This window comes from Acipenser ruthenus, chromosome 8 (assembly GCF_902713425.1).
Source record: "Acipenser ruthenus chromosome 8, fAciRut3.2 maternal haplotype, whole genome shotgun sequence".
In the NCBI taxonomy this organism is placed as follows: Eukaryota; Metazoa; Chordata; class Actinopteri; order Acipenseriformes; family Acipenseridae; genus Acipenser; species Acipenser ruthenus.
Window position 1 is genome coordinate 47,000,322 of NC_081196.1, and position 11,626 is coordinate 47,011,947.

Here is an 11,626-nt window from a genome sequence, read left to right on the forward strand (position 1 = left end):
GACTTAAAGTTTGATTAATAGGTTTTTTTTCTTTTTTGTGGACACATTTTATCACGAGAGAAAATACGTCTTGCTGAAAACAAGCAAAAAAGAACTTTGAAAAATAATAATAGTAAAAAAATTCAAATAAAGGATCGCTGGTTCTGCATTTTAACCCTGGTAGAGTAGGCTGCTGTAGTCCCTTTTAATGATAACATGGCATTTTATATTTTTTGAAAAGTTAAAACACGTTACAGTTAGTAATACTTTATGTTGGTTTCAGGTGACTGTTTATGTCATCGGAAGCCTCTCAATTGTTGTGTATTTTAATTCAGTCCATGCCAGCTTGTATCCATACGCACAATATCATGTATTTATAGAGGTAGTTGATACACCGCCAGGCTCCTTGGTCAGAGAATTTCAGAATGCCTTCGACTGCCACGCGCAGTCGTCTTCACAACGAACGAACGACATCCTATCTAAACTGGACGTACATATTACTACACAGAAGAGCACTTTGCTGCTGAATCTTTGTATGTAATATTAACACAGCATCGGGATGGAATCAGATCTTGAAAAGGCAACTACTGAAGCGGTTGGTTGTAGTGATGTTTATAATAACCCCACTACTTACCAACGACTGGTTAACTATATATTTGGTCCGGAGAAAAAGGAAGTTAATCCGAGTTCGACGACGAGTACAGCCTCGGCCCCTGACATGGTAGAACATGACTTGGAGTTGGAGGAAGAACTGAATAATGTTCCTGGGTCGGTAACAGACATCAACATGGGACTATCTAAGCAATCCCGTTGGAGAAGACTTTTCTTCCCACAACTTACCAAGCATTCCCTGTACGTGTATGGTAGTGTCACAGCTCTGCAAAATGAATGTGCAAGACAGGAGGCGGCCGGTGTTTATATTATCCACCCTTTTAGCCCAATTAGGTAAGAAACAGAGTTGGCAGCAGGCTTCTGAATGCGTGTGTTGTTGTGAGTCTTTCAGTGGCCTTACTGTAGGTTTCCATTATTCCCAAGGGAGTTACAGTGACTCACGCATATTGCTGGAATTGTAAACTCATAACAAACGTGTATGGTAATCAGTTATGTTTTTGTGCTGATCAGTTGAATTTGATAATAGATTAGTGCTATTATAAACCAAAATTATAAATTAAAAAATATTTACTGATGATAAGTGTTTCAGCTGGCCAAGTGTGACATATGAGACATATGAGAGCTCAGCATCGGGCAGTCGGTTGAATTTGGTGTTGGATTTGAACTGAACCATTGCACATACATTTAGTCTAATTCTTATGTAATCTAAGTTTAATATGTGGCTGTGGTAGTATAACCGTAAGGTTATGTTTATAATGAAGCGGTAGTGCTCGTCGATGAAGCTGTACGGTGTAGGTGACTGTGACTGGAGTTCTGCGCCAGTCGAGCTATGACAGACTGTGATTGGCTGACTCGGGAGTTGCAGGTAACAGGGTTGTTTGCTTTCATCGGTGCAAAGTATGGATTGGATGGTTTTGGTGTATAATAAAATACATTTTGACCAATTGTGTATTTGTTTGGTAGTTAAGGTCAGATAGATGTGAACTAAGCTTTAAAATACAGCAAGTCAAAATGAAAAAGCCGGTACTTGCTCCCAATTGATTTAAAATTGGATTCACAGGTGATGCGGTGACGTCCCAGCAGGCTAGCTGAAAGCTGATTGGTTGATAATACTGAATCGTTATGTTTAGTAATACAGTATATCAGCAAGATTGACGGTATAGGTTTGTAATGGATTTCTTACATTGGTTTTAAATGGCTACAAATAATTGCAATTACAATGTAATTGTAGTTGAACATCAGCATGTAATTGATTAATTACACACCTTTCCAAGCATAATCATTCAGAGTTCCATGTTGTGTTTTATTATTATTATTATTATTTGTTATTTAGCAGACGCCTTTATCCAAGGCGACTTACAGAGACTAGGGTGTGAACTATGCATCACCTGTAGAGTCACTTACAATTACGTCTCACCCGAAAGACGGAGCACAAGGAGGTGAAGTGACTTGTTCAGGGTCACACAATGAGTCAGTGGCTGAGGTGGGATTTGAACCGGGGACCTCCTGGTTACAAGGCTGTTTCTTTAACCACTGGACCACACTGCCTCCTTTTTACATTGAGCGATCATTCTTCTCGTATTTTCAACCACTTTTACTGACCCCATTTGTTTGAAAACACATTATATACTGGTAGTATGTGTCTGTATTTGTGCCTGTGGTTACTGTTCCGTAGAATAAACAAAGTAAACATGTTAATGTGTGTAGCTATTTATATAACTTTTTAGTGTAATTATATTATAATTGCAATTACTGCAGCATAATTGTAATTGCAATTTCAGCAAACAATTATGCTGTAATTGTAATTATAATTAATTGACCCCAGACCTGATATTTACAGACGCCCCGAAATTTTTAAATACCAGCCAGAGCAAGGCACTGGCCATGTGTAACCACCCCCGATGTTACCATGGGATGCTGCTGGATTATTTCATGTTTGCAACACTTTCATGTTTGTGCAGTAACTGGATAAATTTGGGGTTTAACGCTCAAGGTGTAAATATTCCGTCTGTAACCAGGCGCTGGTTACAAACGCAATGGCTTGATATCAAAACTAATAGTTATCTAGTGCTTTGAGCATTGATACAGAGGTGTCTGTGACAGGTTGAAAGCCTTCCTGGAATGCTGGCCCATTCAAAGACAGCACCATCATTTATCAGACTTCATCTCATTTTTCTAATGAGGATATAAAAAGATTCAGCTGGCATTACCAAATGATAAACACATGACAGCCCCTTCCAACATGCATTTTTTCATTTCTATTTGAAATGTAATGTACTGTTCTTGCTAATTGCTTTTAACAGAAGGCCAAACCATTTTTAATTAAATATCGGATCTCATTTACATAACAATATTTGAAATCAAGTGCCGGTACAAAATAATATTTCTTTTTATTTTATTTTATTTTACAGGAATTACTACATCATGTTCATGGTGTTCATAACATTCATAAACCTAATTGCAATCCCCATGGAACTAGCATTTTTAGAAGGAGAGCATACAGAAGAGTTTCGTATGGTGATATTTAACTTATGTTCAGACACTCTCTTTCTACTTGATATCGCTATAAACTTCAGGATGGGTGTCATAACTGAAGACAGTGAGGTAGGAGTTCATGCTGTTTTAGGGTCTCTGTTCACAAACTCATAAGTGTTAAATAGTCATAAAAGTGTTCCACTTCTTTAACAGCAGTGTGGAACACTTTTATGATTATATAACACTTATTTTCAAATGGGGCAGCAGTGTGGAGTAGTGGTTAGGGCTCTGGACTCTTGATCGGAGGGTCGTGGGTTCAATGCCAGGTGGGGGGACACTGCTGCTGTACCCTTGAGCAAGGTACTTTACCTAGATTGCTCCAGTAAAAACCCAACTGTATAAATGGGCAATTGTATGTAAAAATAATGTGTAAAAATAATGTAATTGTATGTAAAAATAATGTGATATCTTGTAACAATTGTAAGTCGCCCTGGATAAGGGCGTCTGCTAAGAAATAAATAATAATAATAACAACAGTATAGAAAAGTTTCATGCATAGGAACTGGCACGACTATGGTAAAATAGTACAACTCCATCATTGCCGGTTCTCATAAGACCACAACCGCATTTTCAAATGGATTTATTCCAATTATTTATTATGCAAATAAACAAAAAGTGATAATCTTTCTTTTTGACCTGATGTTATATTAACTTTAATGCTAGTTTTAATTTTAATTGTGTTAAATTGTTAATAATACTGTTAATAATTGTGTTAAATGTTAATAATAAAATTGCAGTACAGTGCTCAAAATACGTAGTAAGTCAAGCAGTAAAAAAAAATCAAAGGAAACATTCTCCCACACAATCACCTGTTTTCCTTTAACTTTAGGTGGTTCTTTTGGATCCAAAGCTGATCGCATGTCATTACCTTAAATCCTGGTTTGTTCTTGACCTGATTTCTGCTTTTCCTGTCGACTATGTTATACTCATTGTAAAGGTAAAAAAAAATGGTTTTGCTTATTGCATTCATTGCATTAATTACCAATAGATATCACGTTTTTTTAATACCTGTTTTTTCAGGAACTGGAAGAAGATCAAAGCACAACAACCTATACTGCCTCCAAATTGGTGCGAGTTGTCCTCTTTGCAAGAATCTTTAGCTTAATACGACTTCTCCGAGTCTCCCGCCTGGTGAGGTTTTTCAGTGAATGGGAACAAGTAAGTACAATTTGAAATGGTACTCTCACTAATCTATGGTATATGTGTAAATTGTAGTGTTAGTTATATTGTTCAGAGATGAAAAAGAGGAAACAATGTTGAAGTTAATACCTTTTATTTGACCAACACAAAAGATTAAAAACATATACAATCTTTCAAGACCACAGACCGTAAGCCTCAACAGCAGGTAAAAATGGATTTGATAAGAAATAGATCTATTCTAAGTGGTGATCTTGAAAGATTGAATTAGTTCAACTCCTATATAAATCCAATAAAATGTGTAAAATTCAATAACATGTGTTCACTTATAACTCTGTTATTTATGTTAAAATGCAAGTGTGACATACATACATAAGTAAAGACAAAAGGACCTGTGGCACCTCCTGATATCCACAGAAACCGATACCCTCAATAAGCTGTGTTAAAAAATGTCCATGGCAAATTTCATTTTGATTGGATCAGCAGTTCTCAAAAATATGTACATAAACTATGCATTTCCAGCAGGGGATAATAAGATATTCTGGAGAACAATAAGGATTAAGGATAAAAAATGCTCACTTTCTCTAAAGAGTATACAGAGAAGGCAATATGATACCTTTTATTGGACTAACTAAACAATAATTAATCACAAGCTTTCATGACCTCAAAGGTCTCTTCTTAATACGGCACCATTTAATCGATCAATGTCTAAGAGTGTACAAAACATATCAGTGGAGGATTGTCATGTTTCCATTTGCGTCATAAGTTTTAGACCATTTTTAAAGGATAATAACTTTAATAGTTAGTATGTGAGTGAAATAATCATAGTTTACAATTAACCTTTTGTGAAATTATGGTCTCCCACAAGTAAACTGTTTTATATTTTTCAATTATTATAGTCAACAAGGGATGTCCTATTAGTGCAATGTTTTGTTTTTTTTGGCAGATGTTCTAAATTACTTTCAAATGATATTGTATGTTTTGTAGTCGATTTAGAAAATAAAAAGTTTTTTTGTTTTGAGATTAATCCGTTTTCTGTCTTGTCAGGTTGCAAATTCTAACATGGAAGCAGTGAGATTGTTTATTCGAATTATCTGTCTGTTTGCAATGATCCTCTTGCTTTGCCACTGGAATGGCTGTATCCAGTACTTTATTCCCTCTTTGCAAGACTTTCCTGAGGATTGCTGGGTTGTTCGAGAAAACCTCACGGTAAGGTGGGGTTTTTTTTTGGATCCAAAGATTATCTCATGTCCTTAAACCCTGTTTTGTTCCTGACCTGGTTTTTGCTTTTCCTGTTGGCTATGTTATACTCATTGTGTACGTATTTATATTTACCAGCATGCTCCATGGATCGAGAAGTATTCATTTGGAGTATTTCGTGCACTTTCACATATGATTGGGGTAGGATACGGCTCAGCTGACCCTCCAACAGGTAACCTTAGCAGACTGAATGATCTTCAGATGTAGTGCTCTTTTAGCAGGCCCCTGTTGTCCAGCATTCATAGTTTTACTGAAAATGTTAGGTCCTATCCACAAAGCTTTAACTTTAAATAACACATGAGGTTTCTGGCAACTGGAATTGCTGCTCACATTTCTATACTGTAAATGAAGGTAACAAGTAAAATTACTTTGAACAAAAAAAGGATTTCTTTTTTTTTACCAAGACTACTGGAAGATAATTAGCAAGGGTTGCATCAAATGCACAAGCAGATGACCAGAGTTTGGGTTGAGTTATGTAAATGAGGGTGATGATTTTTACTTTCAGCAGCTATTGTTTTGCAACTACGTAGTTTAAATGCCTCATTTTAATATCTGTAAAATAATTAAAATGTTAAAAATACAAACAAATGCTGTTTATTTATCTTTGCAGTATAGGTTTGTTAATATTTAAATGTTAACACTTAAAAACAACACCCTTGCTTATTTTTCAATACATTTGACAGGCTTTATTACAGTTCTTGTTGTTTAAATGTATAATTCACAAAAACATACAACATGGTGGGAGATCCTTCTTGTTTACTGTAGCAGGATAGCGTCCAAAATGAGACTCAGTAGCTGGAAAGCTGCAGTGAGAGCTCTGTTGTGCACGCTTATTTCCAAAAACAGAATAAACAAAACAAAGAAACAAGGCACAGGGGGCCAAAATAAAAGGTTCATACCAAACAAATCCTTACTATCAAAAGAATGCTTCTGCATGTCCTGGCTGAGCTGAGCTGAGCTGAACTGATGAGTGGAGCTGTGCCTTCCCTGGTCATATCTGTGTCATTTTTCTTCAGTCTGTGCTATGCTGTGAGAGCCCTTATTGAGACTTATCACAGTATGTACTGAATCTGTACTTATTTCTCTGAGGATATACAGGTTTTTACTGACATTATTTTTCTTTTATTCCTGTAGGTGAAGCTGAATTGTGGGTCGTCATGACAAGTATGGTTTCAGGAGCACTGATGTACACCATGATGGTTGCCAATGTGGCAGCAATGATGACAAATGTTGATGCAGCATCAAAAGCCTACAGAAGCAAAGTACATTTCTACAATTAGTGGAAACATTGCTGGCTTCAAGTATCACATTGTACAGGGGTGGTGACATTTATATTGTATATTTAAATGCATGATATTTGAAGGCCATCAGCGGTATAATCACGTAATTCTGGAATGAGGACATCAAAGACTGGGCAGTGATATAGGCTATAGCCATCAGTTAATTTAACTCATGTGGAGACATTTACTAAAATACAACATTGGATCAGCAGAACCTGGAACCACTGAGATTTATTGAAACATTTTAGTAACATAGTACATTTATATGTATGTGAACTCTTTCTGCCTGCTTACTCCCTGCTCTCTAGTTTAATCACCTTGAAGATTACATGTCATACCGGAAACTGCCAAAGAATTTGCGTAGTCGGATCTCCACTTATTACCAGGCCCGATACCAAGGAAAGTGGTTTGATGAGAGAGCGATTCTAAATGTGCTCTCGGAATCCTTGAAAGTGGTAGGTGTGCAAGTTTAAACTTTTTAAGTTTTTGCTTGTTTACTTTAATAGTCTTCAATTAATTCCTAAGAGGACAATTCCATGTTAATGTTACAAAAATAAGAAACAACTATTGATCTTGAATTATATGGATCCTGCTTTATTTTCAGGAGATTCTGGGCAACCTGTGCACAGACCTGGTGAAGACTGTACCCATGTTCCAAGGTCGTGACATAAACTTCATAAATGCTGTGCTCTTAAAACTGCAGCGTGAGGTTTTCCAGGAAGGAGACATTATTATTCAAGAGAAGGCTGCAGGAGACCGCATGTTCTTCATAGAGCATGGAAGAGTCATGGTAAAGACTGAGCAGAAATTCTGCACGGAACTGGCTGATGGAGATTACTTTGGAGGTTTGTAACTAGAATTTGAAAAAAAAAAATCTTAATAAATAGCTTAGGCATTGTTTGTGTGTGGAAGCTTACAAAGCACATCCAGGCCAATTTTCAATTGTTTTGCTCATGAGTTAATTTTGCACCTTCAATTTTCAGACCTTTGCTTCAAATACTATTTTCAAAAGCATTTTGTAACGCAGAGCAATATCATCTCATTATCTCAGTGCCCCCATGCGAGACCAAGCGAAGAGCATACTAGCATACAAAAGAATAAAAAGTTGACCTACTTTTTAAATACATTTTCTTGAATGGGTGTCTGTGTGTTTGGTTGTTATTTTCTATAAAAGCCTATGACCTTGAAAAACTTATATTGATTTAAAAGTTATTATTTGTTTATTTAGTAGACACCTTTATCCAAGGGGATTTACAGAGACTAGGGTGTGTGAACTATGCATCAGCTGCAGAGTCACTTACAATTACATCTCACCTGAAAGACAGAGCACAAGAATGTTAAGTGATTTGCTTAGGGTCACACAATGAGTCAGTGGCTGAGGTGGGATTTGAACCAGGGACCTCCTGGTTACAAGCCCTTTTCTTTAACCACTGGACCACACAGCCTCCTCTGAAAAGTATGAGCATAATCATTAGTGCCAAGTTAGACAAAACCCCCTTTTAGTTCCCATTTAGTCAATTTCTTATGTTTCCATTTATATATATGCTTGTGATAGTTGTGGTGGTAAAAATAAAATAAAACACAAACAAAATAAAACCAAAGTTACATGTCATTTGCCTTCACGGGCAGTGCATGTGAACTTGTTAAGTAAATTAAATATACATTTTGTTATTGCTGGTGAATTTGTTATGTATTTTCAGAGATCTGCTTGCTCACCAAGTGCAGACGGACTGCATCAGTACAAGCTTTGACTCTTTGCAATCTTTTCTCACTCACTGCTGAGAAGTTTAATGAGGTGCTGAAAGACTTTCCGGAAATAAAAGAGGAAATGTTAAGGACAGCATCCCAAAGATTGTGGACTTTACAGGGTAAAGAGTCCAGAAGACCTCACTAATCTCTGTGCCCTAATTTTAATTCCAAGCCTAAAAAGTTAACTTGTGTGTCCCTTTTATATTTGCAGACTTGAAGGACCAAAAGCAGACACCTCTTTCAGAAAATGGAACTGACAAGATTAAGGAAACTAGCACTTTGGGGGTTTAGAGAGAATCTACAGTATTTAAGGGAGGGATTTCTTATTGAGCTTTGGGTGGGAAGCTGTACAGATGAGTACACATTAAGGTGCTTGTGAAACTGCTTTGTATAATGCACTCTTGACATTTGCAGGAACATGTCAGAGGGGTGTATGTAGTGTTTTTATTTTAACTTTCAAAAATAAGATTATACATCAATAAAACATGTTTTCCTTGAGTGTTATGCAATCTTTATTCCCAGCGGTAGCATTTTTGTTTCTAGACCTAATATACTGACCTTGATTTGCAGTAGTGTCCACATATGTTTCAAGTTCTCATCTGCTTGTGGATTGGAGTTTTGTGCCATATTGCTGCATGCTGACCTTTGCCTAGTCATGTTGTAACATAATCTTCAGGTTTGAACAATACCAGTGACGGGCCGACTAATCTGATCAACAGGAGCGACGACACTGTTGCTATTAAGAACGATTGTTTTTTGGTGGCTGTAATTAAAAATATTAATTTTCTTACTCCTAAATGTTGCATCCTAAAATATATTGTTACAGTACACTTTTGTCATTCAATTCAGGAAAGCATTTTTTTTTATGGTACATGTTATGTATATACAGACTTTTTTTCATATGGTTCATCATTTGTAAACTATATTATCGCCTGTCAGAGAAAAAAGGTACCGGATCTGTGATCAGATGCGATCCGGCACAAATTAACCCTGCTTATTCACATTCAAAGCGTTCCAATGAAATCCGAAAATGCTGATAAATATACAGAATCAGCATACCATCAGTTTTCAAGCTATTAGAAAGACAAATTTTTTCAAATTTTTCTTTAGTGTTTATGCTTGTGATGTGTGAGTATTATCAATGTCACTGTATGCAAACATTTAACTGCTGTAAAATGTACACAAGGTTAAAGCCATTCTAAAATAAGTTTATCTAGGAACCCAGGGGTGATTTTTGTAGAAATACAAATGTTTCTATATATTTATATATATATATATATATATATATATATATATATATATATATATATATATATATATATATATATATATGTGTGTGTGTGTGTGTGTGTGTGTTTGTTTTTTTAATTATTGTTCCCTGTGATTGGAAACATTGTATTATTGAATGTCTACAGAACACACATGTAAAGGGATATCCTACAGTGCAAAGTTCTAGACTCACAAATGGATAATATATAAAGTGACCTCGCTGCCCTTTTGCAAGAGGTCATGCACCTAGTCACCACCTGTGGAATGTTTTGTTTAGAAACGGAACAGGAGGAGCAGGGGACAAAGGCAGGTGGCTGGTAATGAAGGCCAGGTACTCTGTTGTCACAATGAAGCATGATTGTGACTGTATGAAGTACCAGCTATCTACAAATATATGGGTAATAGGAATATCCAGCATTAATCAATAATTGGGCAACTTGTGTTCAAGAGAATAAGTAGCAGTGTGGAGTAGTGGTTAGGGCTCTGGACTCTTGACCGGAGGGTTGTGGGTTCAATCCCCAGTGGGGGGCACTGCTGTTGTACCCTTGAGCAAAGTACTTTACCTAGATTGCTCCAGTAATAACCCAACTGTATAAATGGGTAATTGTATGTAAAAATAATGTGATATCTGTGAAATAATGTATAATGTGATATGTTGTAACAATTGTAAGTCGCCCTGGATAAGGGCGTCTGCTAAGAAATAAATAATAATAAGTAAAACATTAGTTTCAATTGAGATGTGGTTAAAAACATAGCTTAAATGGGTCAAGAACTATCCATTTTTATGTATAATCATCTGTAAAAAACGTAATATATTTAGAAAAATTCTACTAAATCAAGTAGCATATTTTATTTAACTCAGGACATTTTGGATATGAAAATGGTACAGTACCAAACGCATCTGTAAAGCAGAAAACATTAATATAATTGTAATGATATTTAAGGCATTAACCAAAAGGCTTACTACTTGACTGCACGAACATACGTTTCTTAGAGGGTACCTGTGGTGAACTGAAAGTGAATATAGACTTATTTCAATAGAACATATGTTTCCAAATACTTTTGTCACATTGTACAACCCCTCCTATTGTTGTGATGCGCTATTTTAATGCACAAAATGTTCAAACCACGTCAAGTTTCAGTGCACTGCGTTGTAAACATGTCAAGGTAATGTGACATGTCAGCGTTGATTTCTTCAATTGTTGCCTATAGCTACACACAAAGCGTTTGCACGCAGATATACAAATATCATGGATGAAGAGAATAATTCCAACACAATACAATAGTACCTGTATGAGCCTTTATTGTTAGACAACAGTAAGTTAATCAGAAAGTTAACAGTTCCGGAATGTTTCATACGCGAAAAACGCACAATAAAAGGCTCGCAAATATGTATGGCTTTATAGTATTTGGAAAACTACAAAGCGGTATGTAATTCTTCAATATGTTAATGTAACATTATTGTACAGGTTTCATTCGACTTCACAAAGCAAAGTGAGTTAATTATATAAGGTGATGCAAAACCTTTGGCCATAGCTGTACAACCGCTTATATGATTGTGATGAAACTTGCAATGGACTTTCTTTCTTTAGCAAAGTTGAGATGTAATGAGGGTACGGCCCACTTGTTCTATGTGAAGAGGAACATGTTTTTGGTTTTGCCCATCAAGCAGTTTGGACTTTTTGGCTGATCAAGTGAAACACGTGACTGATTACGTGTTCAATGCACTTATTTATTTTAAATGTTATATTTTACAAATTATTTTCAACTGGTCTATTTAATAACCACTTCCAATCCCCCAAGCT

The 11,626-nt window shown here is 36.1% G+C and overlaps 1 protein-coding gene across 2 annotated transcripts; it reads left to right on the top strand.

The window, feature by feature from the left end:
* Positions 1 to 422: 422 nt before the first annotated feature.
* LOC117407368 (potassium/sodium hyperpolarization-activated cyclic nucleotide-gated channel 1-like) lies at positions 423 to 9,771 on the top strand. Of its 2 annotated transcripts, XM_059029113.1 has the most exons (11): positions 423 to 924; positions 3,003 to 3,195; positions 3,956 to 4,063; positions 4,147 to 4,284; positions 5,311 to 5,472; positions 5,602 to 5,695; positions 6,658 to 6,785; positions 7,112 to 7,258; positions 7,408 to 7,648; positions 8,504 to 8,671; positions 8,764 to 9,771. In XM_059029113.1, the coding sequence occupies exons 1-11, from the start codon at positions 539 to 541 to the stop codon at positions 8,841 to 8,843; spliced, it is 1,845 nt and encodes a 614-aa protein (XP_058885096.1). In that variant the 5' UTR covers positions 423 to 538; the 3' UTR covers positions 8,844 to 9,771. The 2 variants fall into 2 exon arrangements, with proteins under 2 accessions (XP_058885096.1, XP_058885097.1); XM_059029114.1 differs by lacking the exon at positions 8,504 to 8,671.
* The last annotated feature ends 1,855 nt before the right edge of the window (positions 9,772 to 11,626 follow it).

Coding starts and splice junctions, on each gene's coding strand:
- LOC117407368 (XM_059029113.1), top strand. CDS start 539: ATGGAATCAGATCTTGAAAAGGCAACTACTGAAGCGGTTGGTTGTAGT. Junction 925..3,002: donor CACCCTTTTAGCCCAATTAG/GTAAGAAACAGA, acceptor TTTATTTTACAG/GAATTACTACATCATGTTCA. Junction 7,259..7,407: donor TCTCGGAATCCTTGAAAGTG/GTAGGTGTGCAA, acceptor CTTTATTTTCAG/GAGATTCTGGGCAACCTGTG.